This window comes from Salvelinus fontinalis, chromosome 16 (assembly GCF_029448725.1).
Source record: "Salvelinus fontinalis isolate EN_2023a chromosome 16, ASM2944872v1, whole genome shotgun sequence".
Taxonomy (NCBI): Eukaryota; Metazoa; Chordata; class Actinopteri; order Salmoniformes; family Salmonidae; genus Salvelinus; species Salvelinus fontinalis.
Window position 1 is genome coordinate 51,096,961 of NC_074680.1, and position 24,395 is coordinate 51,121,355.

At 45.6% G+C, this 24,395-nt stretch overlaps 1 protein-coding gene across 5 annotated transcripts in view; it reads right to left on the reverse strand.

Moving 5' to 3' along the window:
- Positions 1 to 23,873, reverse strand: part of LOC129813324 (fibroblast growth factor receptor 3) — a 211,854-nt gene extending 187,981 nt beyond the window's left edge. For all 5 annotated transcript variants that reach the window (XM_055865682.1, XM_055865681.1, XM_055865680.1 and 2 more), the window contains exon 1: positions 23,606 to 23,873. In XM_055865682.1, the coding sequence (XP_055721657.1) occupies positions 23,606 to 23,669 (64 nt within the window). In that variant the 5' untranslated portion in view covers positions 23,670 to 23,873. The remainder of the gene's footprint in view (positions 1 to 23,605) is intronic.
- Between the last annotated feature and the right edge of the window lie 522 nt (positions 23,874 to 24,395).

Sequence of the window (24,395 nt, forward strand, 5' to 3'; positions counted from 1 at the left end):
ACATGAAGACATGAAGACGTTCCAGTCTGGACAACAACATCAGACATGAAGACGTTCCAGTCTGGACAACAACATCAGACATGAAGACATGAAGACGTTCCAGTCTGGACAACAACATCAGACATGAAGACGTTCCAGTCTGGACAACATCATCAGACATGAATACATGAAGACGTTCCAGTCTGGACAACATCATCAGACATGAAGACGTTCCAGTCTGGACAACAACATCAGACATGAAGACGTTCCAGTCTGTACAACATCATCAGACATGAAGACGTTCCAGTCTGTACAACATCATCAGACATGAAGACGTTCCAGTCTGGACAACAACATCAGACATGAAGACATGAAGACGTTCCAGTCTGGACAACAACATCAGACATGAAGACGTTCCAGTCTGGACAACAACATCAGACATGAAGACATGAAGACGTTCCAGTCTGGACAACAACATCAGACATGAAGACATGAAGACGTTCCAGTCTGGACAACAACATCAGACATGAAGACGTTCCAGTCTGGACAACATCATCAGACATGAAGACGTTCCAGTCTGGACAACATCATCAGACATGAAGACGTTCCAGTCTGGACAACAACATCAGACATGAAGACGTTCCAGTCTGGACAACAACATCAGACATGAAGACGTTCCAGTCTGGACAACAACATCAGACATGAAGACATGAAGACGTTCCAGTCTGGACAACAACATCAGACATGAAGACGTTCCAGTCTGGACAACAACATCAGACATAAAGACATGAAGACGTTCCATTCTGGACAACAACATCAGACATGAAGACGTTCCAGTCTGGACAACAACATCAGACATGAAGACATGAAGACGTTCCAGTCTGGACAATAACATCAGACATGAAGACGTTCCAGTCTGGACAACATCATCAGACATGAAGACATGAAGACGTTCCAGTCTGGACAACAACATCAGACATGAAGACATGAAGACGTTCCAGTCTGGACAACAACATCAGACATGAAGACATGAAGACGTTCCAGTCTGGACAACAACATCAGACATGAAGACATGAAGACGTTCCAGTCTGGACAACAACATCAGACATGAAGACGTTCCAGTCTGGACAACAACATCAGACATGAAGACGTTCCAGTCTGGACAACAACATCAGACATGAAGACGTTCCAGTCTGGACAACAACATCAGACATGAAGACGTTCCAGTCTGGACAACAACATCAGACATGAAGACATGAAGACGTTCCAGTCTGGACAACAACATCAGACAGGAAGACGTTCCAGTCTGGACAACAACATCAGACATGAAGACGTTCCAGTCTAGACAACAACATCAGACATGAAGACAGGAAGACGTTCCAGTCTGGACAACAACATCAGACATGAAGACATGAAGACGTTCCAGTCTGGACAACAACATCAGACATGAAGACATGAAGACGTTCCAGTCTGGACAACAACATCAGACAGGAAGACGTTCAAGTCTGGACAACATCATCAGACATGAAGACGTTACAGTCTGGACAACAACATCAGACATGAAGACATGAAGACGTTCCAGTCTGGACAACAACATCAGACATGAAGACGTTCCAGTCTGGACAACAACATCAGACATGAAGACATGAAGACGTTCCAGTCTGGACAACATCATCAGACATGAAGACGTTCCAGTCTGGACAACAACATCAGACATGAAGACGTTCCAGTCTGGACAACAACATCAGACATGAAGACATGAAGACGTTCCAGTCTGGACAAACACATCAGACATGAAGACATGAAGACGTTCCAGTCTGGACAACAACATCAGACATGAAGACATGAAGACGTTCCAGTCTGGACAACAACATCAGACATGAAGACGTTCCAGTCTGGACAACAACATCAGACATGAAGACGTTCCAGTCTGGACAACAACATCATACATGAAGACGTTCCAGTCTGGACAACAACATCAGACATGAAGACGTTCCAGTCTGGACAACAACATCAGACATGAAGACGTTCCAGTCTGGACAACAACATCAGACATGAAGACGTTCCAGTCTGGACAACATCATCAGACATGAAGACGTTCCAGTCTGGACAACAACATCAGACATGAAGACGTTCCAGTCTGGACAACAACATCAGACATAAAGACATGAAGACGTTCCAGTCTGGACAACAACATCAGACATGAAGACGTTCCAGTCTGGACAACATCATCAGACATGAAGACATGAAGACGTTCCAGTCTGGACAACAACATCAGACATGAAGACGTTCCAGTCTGGACAACATCATCAGACATGAAGACATGAAGACGTTCCAGTCTGGACAACAACATCAGACATGAAGACGTTCCAGTCTGGACAACAACATCAGACATGAAGACATGAAGACGTTCCAGTCTGGACAACAACATCAGACATGAAGACGTTCCAGTCTGGACAACATCATCAGACATGAAGACGTTCCAGTCTGGACAACAACATCAGACATGAAGACGTTCCAGTCTGGACAACAACATCAGACATGAAGACATGAAGACGTTCCAGTCTGGACAACAACATCAGACATGAAGACGTTCCAGTCTGGACAACAACATCAGACATGAAGACGTTCCAGTCTGGACAACAACATCAGACATGAAGACATGAAGACGTTCCAGTCTGGACAACAACATCAGACATGAAGACATGAAGACGTTCCAGTCTGGACAACATCATCAGACATGAAGACATGAAGACGTTCCAGTCTGGACAACATCATCAGACATGAAGACATGAAGACGTTCCAGTCTGGACCACAACATCAGACATGAAGACGTTCCAGTCTGGACAACAACATCAGACATGAAGACGTTCCAGTCTGGACAACAACATCAGACAGGAAGACGTTCCAGTCTGGACAACAACATCAGACATGAAGACGTTCCAGTCTGGACAACAACATCAGACATGAAGACGTTCCAGTCTGGACAACAACATCAGACATGAAGACATGAAGACGTTCCAGTCTGGACAACAACATCAGACATGAAGACGTTCCAGTCTGGACAACAACATCAGACATGAAGACGTTCCAGTCTGTACAACATCATCAGACATGAAGACGTTCCAGTCTGGACAACAACATCAGACATGAAGACATGAAGACGTTCCAGTCTGGACAACAACATCAGACATGAAGACGTTCCAGTCTGGACAACAACATCAGACATGAAGACATGAAGACGTTCCAGTCTGGACAACAACATCAGACATGAAGACGTTCCAGTCTGGACAACATCATCAGACATGAAGACGTTCCAGTCTGGACAACAACATCAGACATGAAGACAGGAAGACGTTCCAGTCTGGACAACAACATCAGACATGAAGACGTTCCAGTCTGGACAACAACATCAGACATGAAGACGTTCCAGTCTGGACAACAACATCAGACATGAAGACGTTCCAGTCTGGACAACATCATCAGACATGAAGACATGAAGACGTTCCAGTCTGGACAACAACATCAGACATGAAGACGTTCCAGTCTGGACAACATCATCAGACATGAAGACATGAAGACGTTCCAGTCTGGACAACAACATCAGATATGAAGACGTTCCAGTCTGGACAACAACATCAGACATGAAGACATGAAGACGTTCCAGTCTGGACAACAACATCAGACATGAAGACGTTCCAGTCTGGACAACATCATCAGACATGAAGACATGAAGACGTTCCAGTCTGGACAACAACATCAGACATGAAGACGTTCCAGTCTGTACAACATCATCAGACATGAAGACGTTCCAGTCTGGACAACAACATCAGACATGAAGACATGAAGACGTTCCAGTCTGGACAACAACATCAGACATGAAGACGTTCCAGTCTGGACAACAACATCAGACATGAAGACATGAAGACGTTCCAGTCTGGACAACAACATCAGACATGAAGACGTTCCAGTCTGGACAACAACATCAGACATGAAGACGTTCCAGTCTGGACAACAACATCAGACATGAAGACGTTCCAGTCTGGACAACAACATCAGACATGAAGACGTTCCAGTCTGGACAACAACATCAGACATGAAGACGTTCCAGTCTGGACAACAACATCAGACATGAAGACGTTCCAGTCTGGACAACAACATCAGACATGAAGACGTTCCAGTCTGGACAACATCATCAGACATGAAGACGTTCCAGTCTGGACAACAACATCAGACATGAAAACATGAAGACGTTCCAGTCTGGACAACAACATCAGACATGAAGACGTTCCAGTCTGGACAACATCATCAGACATGAAGACATGAAGACGTTCCAGTCTGGACAACAACATCAGACATGAAGACGTTCCAGTCTGGACAACATCATCAGACATGAAGACAGGAAGCTGTTCCAGTCTGGACAACAACAGACATCGTTTAGGTCTCTAAATGAGAGAATCAGGCTCTCCAATCGCACCCTATTCCCTATACATGTACAGTGCACTACTTTTGACTGGTACCTATACGGTTTTATAGGGAATAGGGTGTGATTTAGAACATGGACTCATTATCTGATCTCAAGATGAATCATGAATCTATATGTTTTTTTCTTAAACAAATGTAAATCTGAAGAGTGAGTTTTTACTCAGAAACAGCTTTCGTAGAAAAAACCAACAGTAATTTAATGAAACTGAGAGGGATTAAAATAACACAAACACTCAAAACGACGCATGATCACGTAGCAGGAGACGTTTTCACCTGAATGTGTTTATTTGTATGAAGTTCGTCAAAATATTATATTCTCATTCTAACGGGAATACGTTTCAAGATCCTCTATGACAAAAGATTGCGTTCAGAGTGCAATTAAACCGTAGTATGCTGCATATACTGCATCCAAAATACCACAGTCGACTGCAGTTACTGCACTTTTACTGCAGTTTCAAAATTGCAATCTTTTTTTTGTACAGGATGTCATGTCTCTATTCAAGACTCTTATACATCGTTCCTACGGTCTCTCCTGGTTTAAGCTGCTATTGGTCTGGTGTCAACTTCACCTGCCGCCATATTTGAGTTCCCTTTTATTGATGATTATGGCGAAGACGGTAAGTAGAAAGTTGAGCTCCGCTCCTTTCTGCGGTATAACATGTCGTAATCCTCATACAGTCTGTAATAAAGCGCCTCATGAATCTCCGGATCTAACTGGAGATCAGACTCTCAGATATATGAATATCTCAGTATCTTGATAACGGCTGGCTACCTGGCGCTAAATAAACATGCTGAATGGTTACTTTGTTAGCTAATGAGGCGTGAAATGACTAACGTTACTATGAACGGTGTCGAAAGAGTCGTGACCGCGTTTCGTTTTCATCTCCGGGAGCTGAAGGAATGTGAATTCATACCGGTCTGATTCTAACACCTACGCGGTGCGCTCTATCGACAGACTACTATAAACGGGCTGAAACCGGTGATACGTTGTGCGCATGTGAATCCTGAAAGTGGCGAGTCAAGAATCGAGGGAGTACACACACACACACACACACACACACACACACACACACACACACACACACACACACACACACACACACACACACACACACACACACACACACACACACACACACACACACACACACACACACACACAGGCACACACACACACACACAGGCACACACTAGTCAGTTCATACTGACTGTAGCATTGAGAGCCCATGAATGCCCCTACAGTTCTCAGAGAGGCTGGTCTTAAGTTCTTGCACAAACATTTCCACAGACAGACATTTACAGAGCAGCGTCTTATTACTGAGGTCTGAGAGAGAGGAAACACTCTCACACACACTGATACTCACATCCACGCTCACAAACAGCCCCACATATGGAATAGTTTTAATGGTCATCCCACAGACCATTCAGCTGTTTGATTTACAATTTTAGGTACAAAAAAATATATATATAAAAAAATGTATTTGGCCTTTACTACTAAAACCCACGGAAAAACATTGAATAGCACATTCATAAACGGCAAAAAGACTTCAAAATAATAAATCATAAGGAACAAGGTTTTGAAGTGGGTCCTATATACAGGAGATTAAAATAAACACAGTAAATATATATTTTTATCTATTTTATTTTTTACACATATTTAATCTCTTTTTGGGCGCAAAACTACCTTCAAACTTCCATTTGTTTTACTGTGAACACTGAGGCTGTACCCGCTATAAGTTACAGTTTTACTGTGAACACTGAGGCTGTAACCATGTATGCTACTGTGGCTATTTGATCATAATATAGACCTACCAGAGTAGCCTACCATTAAAAACAACGGAGAAAATACATCCCATAACATTATAACATGGAAATAGCTGTTCTGTCGTTCAGCCTACAGTAGCAGCCAGTGTGTGGTGTTCAACGTAGACCTACATTCCATGTGACTTTTGAATAAAACACGCAGGGCTTGCCATGAACCTGTTTCTCCACTTGTCCTTCAGACAAGGAGGTGACTGGACACGTTGTGTTGTTTGATCCAGGAAACACCTTTATATAGTCAAATGCATTATTATTCCCGTACCATTACTACAGAGGATCAGACAAATTATGCTACCCCTCTGCCTATTGGCTACTTGGCTTATTCAAGCGTTGCTCACTTGCCCCTTTATTAAGATCAAAAACAATCTCTTTACCTGACTGGCTTTTCAAAGCTGTCTAGAAATGTACATGTTTTGTGCTCTTGTAAGAAGTAATACCTCCCCTATTGCTGACTCCAAATGATCTATAACTGGGTAAATACCTCACTAACTAGCAATCCCTCCCCTATTGCTGACTCCAAATGATCTATAACTGGACTAAAACCTCACTAACTAGTAATCCCTCCCCTATTGCTGACTATAAATGATCTATAACTGGGTAAATACCTCACTAACTAGCAATCCCTCCCCTATTGCTGACTCCAAATGATCTATAACTGGGTAAATACCTCACTAACTAGCAAACCCTCCCCTATTGCTGACTACAAATGATCTATAACTGGGCAAATACCTCACTAACTAGCAAACCCTCCCCTATTGCTGACTATAAATGATCTATAACTGGGCAAATACCTCACTAACTAGCAAACCCTCCCCTATTGCTGACTATATATGATCTATAACTGGGCAAATACCTCACTAACTAGCAAACCCTCCCCTATTGCTGACTACAAATGATCTATAACTGGGCAAATACCTCACTAACTAGCAAACCCTCCCCTATTGCTGACTACAAATGATCTATAACTGGGCTAAAACCTCACTAACTAGCAAACCCTCCCCTATTGCTGACTACAAATGATCTATAACTGGGCTAAAACCTCACTAACTAGCAAACCCTCCCCTATTGCTGACTACAAATGATCTATAACTGGTTTAAAACCTCACTAACTAGCAAACCCTCCCCTATTGCTGACTCCAAATGATCTATAACTGGGTAAATACCTCACTAACTAGCAAACCCTCCCCTATTGCTGACTACAAATGATCTATAACTGGACTAAAACCTCACTAACTAGCAAACCCTCCCCTATTGCTAACTACACATGATCTATAACTGGGCTAAAACCTCACTAACTAGCAAACCCTCCCCTATTGCTGACTACAAATGATCTATAACTGGGCTAAAACCTCACTAACTAGCAAACCCTCCCCTATTGCTAACTACAAATGATCTATAACTGGGCTAAAACCTCACTAACTAGCAAACCCTCCCCTATTGCTGACTACAAATGATCTATAACTGGGCAAATACCTCACTAACTAGCAAACCCTCCCCTATTGCTGACTACAAATGATCTATAACTGGGCAAATACCTCACTAACTAGCAAACCCTCCCCTATTGCTGACTATAAATGATCTGTAACTGGGCTAAAACCTCACTAACTAGCAATCCATCCCCTATTGCTGACTATAAATGATCTGTAACTGGGCTAAAACCTCACTAACTAGCAACCCCTCCCCTATTGCTGACTATAAATGATCTATAACTGGGCAAATACCTCACTAACTAGCAAACCCTCCCCTATTGCTGACTATAAATGATCTATAACTGGGCTAAAACCTCACTAACTAGCAAACCCTCCCCTATTGCTGACTACACATGATCTGTAACTGGGTAAATACCTCACTAACTAGCAATCCCTCCCCTATTGCTGACTACACATGATCTGTAACTGGGCTAAAACCTCACTAACTAGCAATCCCCCCCCTATTGCTGACTACACATGATCTGTAACTGGGTAAATACCTCACTAACTAGCAATCCCTCCCCTATTGCTGACTACAAATGATCTATAACTAGGCAAATACCTCACTAACTAGCAAACCCTCCCCTATTGCTGACTATATATGATCTATAACTGGGCTAAAACCTCACTAACTAGCAAACCCTCCCCTATTGCTGACTACACATGATCTATAACTGGGCAAATACCTCACTAACTAGCAAACCCACCCCTATTGCTGACTACAAATGATCTATAACTGGGCAAATACCTCACTAACTAGCAATCCCACCCCTATTGCTGACTACACATGATCTATAACTGGGCAAATACCTCACTAACTAGCAAACCCTCCCCTATTGCTGACTACACATGATCTATAACTGGGTAAATACCTCACTAACTAGCAATCCCACCCCTATTGCTGACTACAAATGATCTATAACTGGGCAAATACCTCACTAACTAGCAATCCCTCCCCTATTGCTGACTACAAATGATCTATAACTGGGTAAATACCTCACTAACTAGCAATCCCTCCCCTATTGCTGACTACAAATGATCTATAACTGGGCTAAAACCTCACTAACTAGCAAAGGATATGAATAGAATGTGCACACATGGTGAGATGCAGCTCTTGCTTTGATCTCAAAACAAGCTGTAGACACACTCCAGTTCAAAGTCAACGGCACAAATCCTTATAGCAATGGTCTATTTGCATATAGGCTTACTGTAGCTCTGATTGGCTATGCCACACTGGTCTGTGTAGAGTACGGGCAGAGTTATGCGCAATAGAATCCGACTCCTATGCCTACAACAAAATCTGTTGTATAGTTGATTTAGTTTTGGTATGTTGCATTGAAATGGCTAACATTACGTTGATTCAATAGCAAGGCTATGCTCACAGAGTCTGTACATAGTCAAAGCTTTCCTTAAGTTTGGGTCAAATCCAATCAAATTGTATTTTTATTGTTCAGAAATGTGGTAGGTACTCTCTTCGTTCGCTGGACTTTATCCTGCTAACTGTTCCAAATGTCCGAACTGAATTTGGTAAAAGGTATTTTGTGTACTCTGCGCCATCGTCTTGGAACACCTTACACAATACTTCTAAACTGGAAGAACTTGTCCCGATTGGTGTTTTTAAATCACTGATGAAGGATTTTGAGGCTGATTCCCTGACCTGTCAATGTTTTTAATTTGCTGTTTTTGATTTTGTTCTACTCTTGTGAATTCTATGGTTTTTACTAGATTACTTGTGGTTTTTCATGTTGTCTGTCTGCAATTTTTGTAATGACTTGGTGCTGCCTATCTTGGCCAGGACGCTCTTGAAAAAGAGATTTTACATCTCAATGAGCCCTTCCTGGTTAAATAAAGGTTAAATAAATAAAAAATAAATTGGTCACATACTGATGGCCCAAGATGGCGTCTTTGTCTTTGTCCTGTCGTGTCCCTTGTATATATCTTTTTCTTTGCATATCTTTTTTAAATATTTTCCTAAATCTCAACTTCTAAATACTCTCCTGCAACCCGCCTCACCCAATGTGGCGTGGATCTGCTTTTTTCTAAAGTATTTCTATTTACTTCGGATCTGGAATCCCTCAACTGAAGATAGCCAGCTAACTACCTACCAGCTATCAGTCAGCAAACCATTGCTCGCGGTCATCAGCTAACCTTTAGCTCGGGAAGCTCTCGCCAGTTCGAACAACGTGACTCAAACCAGAGCATAACGGACCTATTTCTCTCCATATCCCCGGATTCCTACCGCAAACTCTGAACATTTTCATCTGGATCTTCGCAACAAGCTAACCGCAATCCCGGGTGAACACTCCTGGCAAGCGTTTCCATCCCGGAGCAAGCAACAATTAGCCTGAAGCTAGCCCGGCTAGGGCTCCTGTGCTACCACCGAAGCCCACTCCTGGGCTACAATATCCGGACCCCTTCTACTGCCGGTATGGGGCACGGAACCCTGCCGATCCTCTACGACTGGAATACCGACATAATCTGCCCGAGGATTCCAACAGGCCCCTCAGGCGCGACGTCCGCTGAAGGCCCATTCTGCTAACCTGCTAGAACTGCTAGCTACCTAGAGCTACTTGGAACACTACTATCTCCACGACTGGTCTATCGACGTCACCGCACGAAGAGGCAAAAACAGACTTACCCCCATCGCGACGTCCCCCAAAGGCTAACTTGCTAGCCCCGGTCTACTAACTGCTAGCTTGCCAGCCCCGGTCTGCTAACTGCTAGCTTGTTTAGCCCCGGCCTACTAACTGTTAGCGTGTTAGCATTGGCCTGCTAACTGTCTGAATCGCCGTGTCCCCAGTCAGCCCAACCACTCACTGGACCCATATGTTCACTTGGCTACGCATGTCTCTCTCTAATATCAATATGCCTCGTCCATTACTGTCCTGGTTAGTGATTACTGTCTTATTTCACTGTAGAGCCTCTAGACCTGCTCAATATGCCTTAACCAACCATGTTGTCCCACCTCCTACATATGCGATGACATCACCTGGTTTAAACGTATAGTCTAGAGACTATATCTCTCTCATCATTACTCAATGCCTAGGTTTACCTCCAATGTACTCACACCTTACCTTAGTCTGTACACTATGCCTTGAATCTATTCTATCGTGCCCAGAAACCTGCTCCTTTTACTCTCTGTTCCGAACGTGCTAGACGGCCCGTTCGTATAGCATTTAGCCGTACCCTTATCCTACTCCTCCCCTGTTCCTCTGGTAATGTAGAGGTTAATCCAGGACCTGTAGTGCCTAGCCCCACTCCCCACGTGCTCTCATTTTTTACTTCTGTAACCGTAAAAGCCTTGGTTTCATGCATGTTAACATTAGAAGCCTCCTCCCTAAGTTTGTTTTATTCACTACTTTAGCACATTCTGCCAACCCGGATGTCTGCTACAACATTTTCCAACAAAATAGAACTGCCAAAGGGGGCGGTGTTGCAATCTACTGCAGAGATAGCCTGCAGAGTTCTGTATTACTATCCAGGTCTGGACCCAAACAATTCGAGCTTCTACTTTTAAAAATCCACCTTTCCAGAAACAAGTCTCTCACCGTTGCCGCTTGCTATAGACCCCCCTCGGCCCCCAGCTGTGCCCTGGACACCATATGTGAATTGATTTCCCCCCATCTATCTTCTGAGCTCGTGCTGCTAGGCGACCTAAACTGGAACATGCTTAACACCCCAGCCATCCTACAATCTAAGCTTGATGCCCTCAATCTCACACAAATTATCAATGAACCTACCAGGTACAACCCCAAAGCCGTAAACACGGGCGCCCTCTTAGATATCATCCTAAACAACTTGCCCTCCAAATACACCTCTGCTGTTTTCAATCAAGATCTCAGCAATCACTGCCTCATTGCCTGCATCCCTAATGGGTCTGCGACCAAACGACCACCCCTCATCACTCTCAAACGCTCCCTGAAACACTTCTGCGAGCAGGCCTTTCTAATCGACTTGACCGGGGTATCCTGGAATGTCATTGACCTCATCCCGTCAGTAGATGATGCCTGGCTATTCTTTAAAAGTGCCTTCCTCACCATCTTAAATAAGCATGTCCCTTTCAAAAAATTTAGAACTAGGAATAGATATAGTCCTTGGTTCTCTCCAGGCCTGACTGCCCTTGACGAGTACAAAAACATCCTGTGGCGAACTGCAATAGCATCGAAGAGCCCCCGCGATATGCAACTTTTCAGGGAAGTTAGGAACAAATATACACAGGCAGTTAGGAAAACTAAGGCTAGCTTTTTCAAACAGAAATGTGCATCCTGTAGTACTAACTCAAAAAAGTTCTGGGACACTGTAAAGTCCATGGAGAATAAGAGCACCTCCTCCCAGCTGCCCACTGCACTGAGGCTAGGAAACACTGTCACCTCCTCCCAGCTGCCCGCTGCACTGAGGCTAGGAAACATTGTCACCACCGATAAATCCACTATAATTGAGAATTTCAATAAGCATTTCTCTATGGCTGGCCATGCTTTCCACCTGGCTACCCCTACCCCTGTCAACTGCCCGGCACCCTCCACAGCAACCCGCCAAAGCCCCCACCATTTCTCCTTTACCCAAATCTAGATAGCTGATGTTCTGAAAGAGCTGCAAAATCTGGACCCCTACAAATCATCTGGGCTAGACAATCCTCTCTTTCTAAAATGATCTGCCGAAATTGTTGCAACCCCTATTAGTAGCCTGTTCAACCTCTTTCGTATCATCTGAGATCCTCAAAGATTGGATGCTGCCGCGGTCATCCCCCTCTTCAAAGGGGGAGACACTCTTGACCCAAACTGCTACAGACCTATATCTATCGTAACCTGCCTTTCTAAGGTCTTCGAAAGCCAAGTTAACAAACAGATCACCGATCATTTTGAATCCCTCCGTACCTTCTCCGCTATGCAATCTGGTTTCAGAGCTGGTCATGGGTGCACCTCAGCCACGCTCAAGGTCCTAAACGATATCATAACCGCCATCGATAAGAGACATTACTGTGCAGCCGTATTCATCGACTTGGCCAAGGCTTTCGACCCTGTCAATCACCACATTCTTATTGGCAGACTCAACAGCCTTGGTTCCACAAATGATTGCCACGCCTGGTTCACCAACTACTTCTCTGATAGAGTTCAGTGTGTCAAATCGGAGGGCCTGTTGTCCGGACCTCTGGCAGTTTCTATGGGGGTGCCACAGGGTTCAATCCTCGGGCCGACTGTCTTCTCTGTATACATCAATGATGTTGCTCTTGCTGCTGTTGATTCCAATAGTATAGAGCCGTGGAGTAATGGACCAATAGTATAGAGCCGTGGAGTAACGGACCAAAAGTATAGAGCTGAGGAGTATTGGACCAATCAGAGCTGTGGAGTAACGGACCAATAGTATAAAACCGTGGAGTAACAGACCAATAGTATAGAACCGTGGAGTAACGGACCAATAGTATAGAGCTGGGGAGTATTGGACCAATCAGAGCTGTGGAGTAACGGACCAATAGTATAGAACCGTCATAGGCGGAAATCCCAGGGGGGACGGGGGACACACGACCCCCCCATCCTGGGGAAAATATGATTTGTCCCCCCCAATATATCACTGTAAACATAACTATGTAATTTCAATAATATTAATAATACGCAATGAAAGCACTTGTGCTGATTATAGACACTTAATAGCGCGTTTTTAAATTTCACAAGATTGCGACCCCCCCGCCCTTTGCCTCACAATGGTTTGATCCACTGCCAGTTCTTTAGCTGGCAAGGTAATAGAGGGTTCGTATCTACTGTCCGAAAGGCACTCAATGTACGTAACTGACGTGAGGTAATCCAGTCAATCGCGCTTTAGCAATGTATATATTTTTTTCATGTTGCAGGGTTCACACACTAGCTGAATTTGCAGAGCTAGCGCACAAACTAAAGCAAACATTAACTATCAAGCTAGCTAGTACCTATTCCATTTATGTGGCGTCGTCAAAGATGGAATATTTGCTATCGTCAGTTTATTCCAAGATCAGCATGCAGCTGTAGTGCTTCAAAGTCCCTGTGATAAGGTTAGCGATAAACTGAAGTCCAAACTGAACAAAACTACACTCTCTTATACCATTGTCTTAAATATATTTAATGGTCTCGTTGCAAAAGCTAAATTGTCGCTAGTGAATTTTTTATTTTTTTCACCTTTATTTAACCAGGTAGCAAAGATTATAGCAAACACCACAGAAACGGAATTGGTGCTCGCTAGCTTTGCAAATTCAGCTATTGTTGGAAGCCTGCCAATATGAAACAAACTATGTTAAAATTTCAAAACGTTGCAGCATGTGTTGTGTAAATGTGTGTGTGTGCAGCTAGACCAGCCAGCCAGGTAGAAACATGTCAGAAAAAAGTAAAAAGACGGACATCAGAGTATTTTTCAGTACACCAAAACGCAAAGTAAGAACTCTAGTAGCCTAATATCTCAAAGACCAGTCGATAAAATGTTCATAAGAAAGAAGTGAAATGCTAATGGAAATGTTTCACAATGATGTCATTAGGCAGAGCAGGCAACAGATGGCACACAGACAGAACTAGGGACAGATATGCAGGGACAGACTGGCAGAGCCAGGGAGTCTCAGGTAAGTTTGTTGAGTCTTTGTTTGGCAACATTATGAAAGGTTCTCAATTTTTTTGATTTGTAAAATAGGGACATAATTGGAAAATGCCATGGATACCCCCACTCTCAATTTAAACTGGTGACTGAACTAAGATTTGTTTAAGGCAATGGTATTGCTGTTGTGATTAATTGTGTAGTTTTGGGTACCGGTAGTTAGGAGTACAGCAAACACCTTATTTCTTTTCTAGGAGACAGACTGAGTCAGTTAGGGTGGTGAAAGGGAAAGAGCCAAGGAGAGAGACTTGAGGACAGTGTCACAGCCACGGCAGGACCAGGTGTCACCCTTGTTGCCAGCAGCACCAGTATAGGGGACAGTGGCACAGCATCGTCCAGTTACCTCAGTGATGACACAAAACCATATCAGCCACACCCACAATTTATAGAACCGCAAACTCTTGCAAAAGTTTCAAGAGAGAGGAACACTGCACTGATAAGGAACATTGCTATAACTATTATTATTAGTAGTATTATAATGATTTAAACAAGTTGGGACAACCCTTCAGTTAACTACTGTACCTAACAATTATCCAGTAGTAGTGATTATGGTCCCTCAATATACATTTAACATATTACAACATAGTCTATGTGTTACAGCACTACTTTTGGTGTCCCCCTCAGGAATTGCTCCTGAGAAAATTTCATGTAATTGTCCCCTCCAAGGTTGATATCAGATTTTCGCCCCTGAGAACCGTGGAGTAACAGACCAATAGTATAGAACCGTGGAGTAACGGACCAATAGTATAGAGCTGGGGAGTATTGGACCAATAAGAGCTGTGGAGTAACGGACCAATAGTATAGAACCGTGGAGTAACGGACCAATAGAAGCAACTCCGGGAGCAGATCCGGTGATTGGGGCTGGAAGGCCTTTCCCTCTGAGCCAAACACATGGAGCGTCAGAACTCAGAGGTCCCCACTGGGCACGCTACGTCATTTCAACCTAGATAATTGGGTAATATTTGGTGTTATTCGATGAGGTTACCACCTATATTCACCCACAGTATCACAGTCTGAGGTCTGTATCAGAGTGGAACTGAGGCCTGAGGTCTGTATCAGAGTGGAACTGAGGCCTGAGGTCTGTATCAGAGTGGAACTGAGGCCTGAGGTCTGTATCAGAGTGGAACTGAGGCCTGAGGCCTGTATCAGAGTGGAACTGAGGCCTGAGGTCTGTATCAGAGTGGAACTGAGGTCTGAATCAGAATGGAACTGAGGCCTGAGGTCTGTATCAGAGTGGAACTGAGGCCTGAGGTCTGTATCAGAGTGGAACTGAGGCCTGAGGTCTGTACCAGAGTGGAACTGAGGTCTGAATCAGAATGGAACTGAGGCCTGAGGTCTGTATCAGAGTGGAACTGAGGCCTGAGGTCTGAATCAGAGTGGAACTGAGGCCTGAGGTCTGTATCAGAGTGGAACTGAGGTCTGAATCAGAATGGAACTGAGGCCTGAGGCCTGTATCAAAGTGGAACTAAGGCATTTATCAGAGTGGAAATTAGGCTTTATTCAGAGTGGAAATGAGGCCAGCATCAGAGTGTAAATTAGGCCAGCATCAGAGTGTAAATTAGGCCAGTATCAGAGTGGAAATGAGGCCAGTATCAGAGTGGAAATTAGGCTTTATTCAGAGTGGAAATGAGGCCAGCATCAGAGTGGAAATTAGGCTTTATTCAGAGTGGAAATGAGGTCTGCATCAGAGTGTAAATTAGGCCAGTATCAGAGTGGAACTGAGGTCTGATGCCCGAGGCCTGTATCAGAGTGTAACTAAGGCTTTTATCAGAGTGGAAATGAGGCCTGTATCAGAGTGGAAATTAGGCCTGTATCAGAGTGTAACTAAGGCTTTTATCAGAGTGGAAATGAGGCCTGTATCAGAGTGGAAATGAGGCCTGTATCAGAGTGGAAATGAGGCCAGTATCAGACTGGAAATTAGGCCAGTATCAGAGTGGAAATTAGGCCTGTATCAGAGTGGAAATGAGGCCGGTGTCAAAGTGGAAATGAGGCCTGTATCAGAGTGGAAATGAGGCCAATATCAGAGTGGAAATGAGGCCAGTATCAGAATGGAAATGAGGCCAGTATCAGAGTGGAAATGAGGCCTGTATCAGAGTGGAAATGAGGCCTGTATCAGAGTGGAAATGAGGCCTGTATTATAGACTGGAACTGAGGTCTGAGGCCAGTATCAGAGTGGAAATGAGGCCAGTACCAGAGTGGAAATGAGGCCAGTATCAGGGTGGAAATGAGGCCAGTATCCGAGTGGAAACGAGGCCAGTATCAGAGTGGAAATGAGGCCAGTATCAGAGTGGAAATGAGGCCAGTATCAGAGTGGAAACGAGGCCTGTATTAAAGAGTGGAAATAGGGCCTGTATCTGAGTGGAAATGAGGCCTGTATTAAAGAGTGGAACTGAGGTCTGTATTAAAGAGTGGAAATAAGGCCTGTATCCGAGTGGAATTGAGGCCTGTATTAACGGGTGGAAATAAGGCCTGTATCCGAGTGGAAATGAGGCCAGTATCAGAGTGGAAATGAGGCCTGTACCAGAGTGGAAATTAGGCCTGTATCAGAGTGTAACTAAGGCTTTTATCAGAGTGGAAATGAGGCCTGTATCAGAGTGGAAATGAGGCCAGTATCAGAGTGGAAATGAGGCCAGTATCAGACTGGAAATTAGGCCAGTATCAGAGTGGAAATGAGGCCAGTATCAGAATGGAAATGAGGCCAGTATCAGAGTGGAAATGAGGCCTGTATCAGAGTGGAAATGAGGCCTGTATTATAGAGTGGAACTGAGGTCTGAGGCCAGTATCAGAGTGGAAATGAGGCCTGTATCAGAGTGGAAATGAGGCCAGTGTCAAAGTGGAAATGAGGCCTGTATCCGAGTGGAAATGAGGCCAGTATCAGAGTGGAAATGAGGCCAGTATCAGACTGGAAATTAGGCCAGTATCAGAGTGGAAATGAGGCCAGTATCAGAGTGGAAATGAGGCCTGTATCAGAGTGGAAATGAGGCCTGTATCAGAGTGGAAATGAGGCCTGTATTATAGAGTGGAACTGAGGTCTGAGGCCAGTATCAGAGTGGAAATGAGGCCTGTATCAGAGTGGAAATGAGGCCAGTGTCAAAGTGGAAATGAGGCCTGTATCAGAGTGGAAATGAGGTCTGAGGCCAGTATCAGAGTGGAAATTAGGCCTGTATCAGAGTGGAAATGAGGCCAGTATCAGAATGGAAATGAGGCCAGTATCAGAGTGGAAATGAGGCCAGTATCAGAGTGGAAATGAGGCCTGTATCAGAGTGGAAATGAGGCCTGTATTATAGAGTGGAACTGAGGTCTGAGGCCAGTATCAGAGTGGAAATGAGGCCTGTATCAGAGTGGAAATGAGGCCAGTGTCAAATTGGAAATTAGGCCTGTATCAGAGTGGAAATGAGGTCTGAGGCCAGTATCAGAGTGAAAATTAGGCCTGTATCAGAGTGGAAATGAGGCCAGTGTCAAAGTGGAAATGAGGCCTGTATCAGAGTGGAAATTAGGCCAATATCAGAGTGGAAATGAGGCCAGTATCAGAGTGGAAATTAGGCCAATATCAGAGTGGAAATGAGGCCAGTATCAGAGTGGAAATGAGGCCAGTGTCAAAGTGGAAATGAGGCCTGTATCAGAGTGGAAATGAGGCCAGTATCAGAATGGAAATGAGGCCTGTATCAGAGTGGAAATGAGGCCAGTATCAGAATGGAAATGAGGCCAGTATCAGAGTGGAAATGAGGCCAGTACCAGAGTGGAAATGAGGCCTGTATCAGAGTGGAAATGAGGCCTGTATCAGAGTGGAAATGAGGCCAGTATCAGAATGGAAATGAGGCCAGTATCAGAGTGGAAATGAGGCCAGTATCAGAGTGGAAATGAGGCCAGTATCAGAGTGGAAACGAGGCCAGTATCAGAGTGGAAATGAGGCCAGTATCAGAGTGGAAATGAGGCCAGTATCAGACTGGAAATTAGGCCAGTATCAGAGTGGAAATGAGGCCAGTATCAGAGTGGAAATGAGGCCTGTATTAAAGAGTGGAAATAAGGCCTGTATCCGAGTGGAAATGAGGCCTGTATTAAAGAGTGGAAATAAGGCCTGTATCCGAGTGGAAATGAGGCCTGTATCCGAGTGGAAATGAGGCCTGTATTAAAGAGTGGAAATAAGGCCTGTATCCGAGTGGAAATGAGGCCTGTATTAAAGAATAGAACTGAGGTGTGAGGTCTGAGGCCAGTATCAGAGTGGAAATGAGGTCTGAGGTCTGAGGCCAGTATCAGAGTGGAACTGAGGTGTGAGGTCTGAGGCCAGTATCAGAGTGGAACTGAGGTGTGAGGTCTGAGGCCAGTATCAGAGTGGAACTTGGCTGTGACATTTGGAGCCGTAAGTGTCTGAGCCTATGTGAGCATGCGCTACTAGATGTGTGTGTCTGAATGTTGGAACTCTGGAGGTTTTAAACTAGACAGACCCTGGGAGGAAACCTCTCTGTTTATGGACTATAACAACCTGGCAGAAATCAATACTTACTGGTAATCAGATATCTATTGAGTGAAAGCTGTAGATATCAGTTATATGTTGATTGGTTGTAAGGTCTATCAGGCAGACACAGTGGAAGTCGTGATGACCTCCTGACAGTGACTAATATTATTCATCACGTTTGGTCATTACATAATTGGTTGATTAAAACATTACCCTCTTGGAGAGATATGGATGGAAACAGAGGGATAGAGAGTGGAGGGGAAAGGACAGCCAAACAGAGAGAGAGAGAGAGAGAGAAAGAGAGAGAGAGAGAGAGAGAGAGAGAGAGAGAGAGAGAGAGAGAGAGAGAGAGAGAGAGAGAGAGAGAGAGAGAGAGAGAGAGAGAGAGAGAGAGAGAGAGAGAGAGAAAGAGAGAGAGGAGGGAAAATTATAGCCAAACAGTGGAGACTAATTTGACCCCAATAAATACCAGGGGATATGTTTCAACAGCAACAAAAACAATGTACTGAGCAAATGTCAAATTGGCTTTTTACCAAATTACCGTACGACAGACCACGTATTCACCCTGCACACCCTAATTGACAAACAAACAAACCAAAACAAAGGCAAACTCTTCTCATGCTTTGTTGATTTAAAACATATTTCGACACAATTTGGCATGAGGGTCTGCTATACAAATGGATGGAAAGTGGTGTTGGGGGAAAAACATACGACATTATAAAATCCATGTCCACAAACAACAAGTGTGCGGTCAAACTTTACAAAAAACACACATTTCTTTCCACAGGGCCGTGGGATAAGACAGGGATTCAGCTTAAGTACCACCCTCTTCAACATATATATCAACGAATTGGCGCGGGCACTAGAACAGTCTGCAGCACCCGGCCTCACCCTACTAGACTCTGAAGTCAAATGTCTCCTGTTTGCTGATGATCTGGTGCTTCTGTCACCAACCAAGGAGGGCCTACTGCAGCACCTAGATCGCCAACCAGAGAGAGGAGGGAAAAGGATAGCCAACCAGAGAGAGAGGAGGGAAAAGGATAGCCAACCAGAGAGAGAGGAGGGAAAAGGATAGCCAACCAGAGAGAGAGGGAAAAGGATAGCCAACCAGAGAGAGGAGGGAAAAGAATAGCCAACCAGAGAGAGGAGGGAAAAGGATAGCCAACCAGAGAGAGGAGGGAAAAGGATAGCCAACCAGAGAGAGGAGGGAAAAGGATAGCCAACCAGAGAGAGGAGGGAAAAGGATAGCCAACCAGAGAGAGAGGAGGGAAAAGGATAGCCAACCAGAGAGAGAGGAGGGAAAAGGATAGCCAACCAGAGAGAGGAGGGAAAAGGATAGCCAACCAGAGAGAGAGGAGGGAAAAGGATAGCCAACCAGAGAGAGGAGGGAAAAGGATAGCCAACCAGAGAGAGAGGAGGGAAAAGGATAGCCAACCAGAGAGAGAGGAGGGAAAAGGATAGCCAACCAGAGAGAGGAGGGAAAAGGATAGCCAACCAGAGAGAGAGGAGGGAAAAGGATAGCCAACCAGAGAGAGAGGAGGGAAAAGGATAGCCAACCAGAGAGAGGAGGGAAAAGGATAGCCAACCAGAGAGAGAGGAGGGAAAAGGATAGCCAACCAGAGAGAGAGGAGGGAAAAGGATAGCCAACCAGAGAGAGGAGGGAAAAGGATAGCCAACCAGAGAGAGGAGGGAAAAGGATAGCCAACCAGAGAGAGGAGGGAAAAGGATAGCCAACCAGAGAGAGGAGGGAAAAGGATAGCCAACCAGAGAGAGAGGAGGGAAAAGGATAGCCAACCAGAGAGAGAGGAGGGAAAAGGATAGCCAACCAGAGAGAGGAGGGAAAAGGATAGCCAACCAGAGAGAGAGGAGGGAAAAGGATAGCCAACCAGAGAGAGAGGAGGGAAAAGGATAGCCAACCAGAGAGAGAGGAGGGAAAAGGATAGCCAACCAGAGAGAGAGAGAGGGAAAAGGATAGCCAACCAGAGAGAGGAGGGAAAAGGATAGCCAACCAGAGAGAGAGGAGGGAAAAGGATAGCCAACCAGAGAGAGAGGAGGGAAAAGGATAGCCAACCAGAGAGAGGAGGGAAAAGGATAGCCAACCAGAGAGAGGAGGGAAAAGGATAGCCAACCAGAGAGAGGAGAGGGAAAAGGATAGCCAACCAGAGAGAGGAGGGAAAAGGATAGCCAACCAGAGAGAGGAGGGAAAAGGATAGCCAACCAGAGAGAGAGGAGGGAAAAGGATAGCCAACCAGAGAGAGGAGGGAAAAGGATAGCCAACCAGAGAGAGGAGGGAAAAGGATAGCCAACCAGAGAGAGGAGGGAAAAGGATAGCCAACCAGAGAGAGGAGGGAAAAGGATAGCCAACCAGAGAGAGGAGGGAAAAGGATAGCCAACCAGAGAGAGAGGAGGGAAAAGGATAGCCAACCAGAGAGAGAGGAGGGAAAAGGATAGCCAACCAGAGAGAGGAGGGAAAAGGATAGCCAACCAGAGAGAGAGGAGGGAAAAGGATAGCCAACCAGAGAGAGAGGAGGGAAAAGGATAGCCAACCAGAGAGAGAGGAGGGAAAAGGATAGCCAACCAGAGAGAGGAGGGAAAAGGATAGCCAACCAGAGAGAGAGGAGGGAAAAGGATAGCCAACCAGAGAGAGAGGAGGGAAAAGGATAGCCAACCAGAGAGAGGAGGGAAAAGGATAGCCAACCAGAGAGAGAGAGGGAAAAGGATAGCCAACCAGAGAGAGGAGGGAAAAGGATAGCCAACCAGAGAGAGGAGGGAAAAGGATAGCCAACCAGAGAGAGGAGGGAAAAGGATAGCCAACCAGAGAGAGAGGAGGGAAAAGGATAGCCAACCAGAGAGAGAGGAGGGAAAAGGATAGCCAACCAGAGAGAGGAGGGAAAAGGATAGCCAACCAGAGAGAGAGGAGGGAAAAGGATAGCCAACCAGAGAGAGAGGAGGGAAAAGGATAGCCAACCAGAGAGAGAGGAGGGAAAAGGATAGCCAACCAGAGAGAGGAGGGAAAAGGATAGCCAACCAGAGAGAGAGGAGGGAAAAGGATAGCCAACCAGAGAGAGAGGAGGGAAAAGGATAGCCAACCAGAGAGAGGAGGGAAAAGGATAGCCAACCAGAGAGAGAGGAGGGAAAAGGATAGCCAACCAGAGAGAGAGGAGGGAAAAGGATAGCCAACCAGAGAGAGAGGAGGGAAAAGGATAGCCAACCAGAGAGAGAGAGAGGGAAAAGGATAGCCAACCAGAGAGAGGAGGGAAAAGGATAGCCAACCAGAGAGAGGAGGGAAAAGGATAGCCAACCAGAGAGAGGAGAGGGAAAAGGATAGCCAACCAGAGAGAGGAGGGAAAAGGATAGCCAACCAGAGAGAGGAGGGAAAAGGATAGCCAACCAGAGAGAGGAGAGGGAAAAGGATAGCCAACCAGAGAGAGGAGGGAAAAGGATAGCCAACCAGAGAGAGGAGGGAAAAGGATAGCCAACCAGAGAGAGAGGAGGGAAAAGGATAGCCAACCAGAGAGAGGAGGGAAAAGGATAGCCAACCAGAGAGAGGAGGGAAAAGGATAGCCAACCAGAGAGAGGAGGGAAAAGGATAGCCAACCAGAGAGAGGAGGGAAAAGGATAGCCAACCAGAGAGAGGAGGGAAAAGGATAGCCAACCAGAGAGAGAGGAGGGAAAAGGATAGCCAACCAGAGAGAGAGGAGGGAAAAGGATAGCCAACCAGAGAGAGGAGGGAAAAGGATAGCCAACCAGAGAGAGAGGAGGGAAAAGGATAGCCAACCAGAGAGAGAGGAGGGAAAAGGATAGCCAACCAGAGAGAGAGGAGGGAAAAGGATAGCCAACCAGAGAGAGGAGGGAAAAGGATAGCCAACCAGAGAGAGAGGAGGGAAAAGGATAGCCAACCAGAGAGAGAGGAGGGAAAAGGATAGCCAACCAGAGAGAGGAGGGAAAAGGATAGCCAACCAGAGAGAGAGGAGGGAAAAGGATAGCCAACCAGAGAGAGAGGAGGGAAAAGGATAGCCAACCAGAGAGAGAGGAGGGAAAAGGATAGCCAACCAGAGAGAGGAGGGAAAAGGATAGCCAACCAGAGAGAGAGGAGGGAAAAGGATAGCCAACCAGAGAGAGAGGAGGGAAAAGGATAGCCAACCAGAGAGAGGAGGGAAAAGGATAGCCAACCAGAGAGAGAGGAGGGAAAAGGATAGCCAACCAGAGAGAGAGGAGGGAAAAGGATAGCCAACCAGAGAGAGAGGAGGGAAAAGGATAGCCAACCAGAGAGAGGAGGGAAAAGGATAGCCAACCAGAGAGAGAGGAGGGAAAAGGATAGCCAACCAGAGAGAGAGGAGGGAAAAGGATAGCCAACCAGAGAGAGGAGGGAAAAGGATAGCCAACCAGAGAGAGAGGAGGGAAAAGGATAGCCAACCAGAGAGAGAGGAGGGAAAAGGATAGCCAACCAGAGAGAGAGGAGGGAAAAGGATAGCCAACCAGAGAGAGAGAGAGGGAAAAGGATAGCCAACCAGAGAGAGGAGGGAAAAGGATAGCCAACCAGAGAGAGGAGGGAAAAGGATAGCCAACCAGAGAGAGGAGAGGGAAAAGGATAGCCAACCAGAGAGAGGAGGGAAAAGGATAGCCAACCAGAGAGAGGAGGGAAAAGGATAGCCAACCAGAGAGAGGAGGGAAAAGGATAGCCAACCAGAGAGAGGAGGGAAAAGGATAGCCAACCAGAGGTAAATATAAAACCAGACGGATAGCAAGAGAGAGGTGAGATGAGGATGTATGATGATGTCACCTGTCACTCTGATTGTGTAGTTGCTGAGCAGGTTGTTGTCGTGAGTGACGTGGCAGGAGTACATGCCGGAGTCCTCGTAAGACACGTTGATGATGCGTAGAACCCTCTGGTCCACTCGCGTCCGGTTGCTAGGCAACAGGCCGCTGCCATCCTTGAACCAGAGGACAGCTTGGGCGGGGCCGTCGGGGTTACAGGACAGATCCAGGGTGTCTCCAGTAGAGACCACATAGTCCTCCAGGAACACAGAGTCTTAAGGGACAGAGACAGGGTTAGGGTTAGAGAGACAGAGAGAGAGACAGAACAGATACATGGTGTCCCCCATCCCCATGAAGACAGTCTCACTGGACACAGAGTCTAGAGGGGGAGAGAGAGAGACACACAGAGAAACAGAGAGATTACGCATAGAGGAAGACTGCCTCGAAAGACACAGCGTCTATAGCCAGGGACAAAGAGAAAGGGTTAGGGGACAGAGAGAGAGACAGACAGGGTTAGGGAACAGAGAGAGAGACAGACAGGGTTAGGGTTAGAGAGACAGAGAGAGAGACAGAAAGGGTTAGGGGACAGAGAGAGAGACAGACAGGGTTAGGGGACAGAGAGAGAGACAGACAGGGTTAGGGGACAGAGAGAGAGACAGAAAGGGTTAGGGGACAGAGAGAGAGACAGAAAGGGTTAGGGGACACAGAGAGAGACAGACAGGGTTAGGGGACAGAGAGAGAGACAGACATGGTTAGGGGACAGAGAGAGAGACAGAAAGGGTTAGGGGACAGAGAGAGAGACAGAAAGGGTTAGG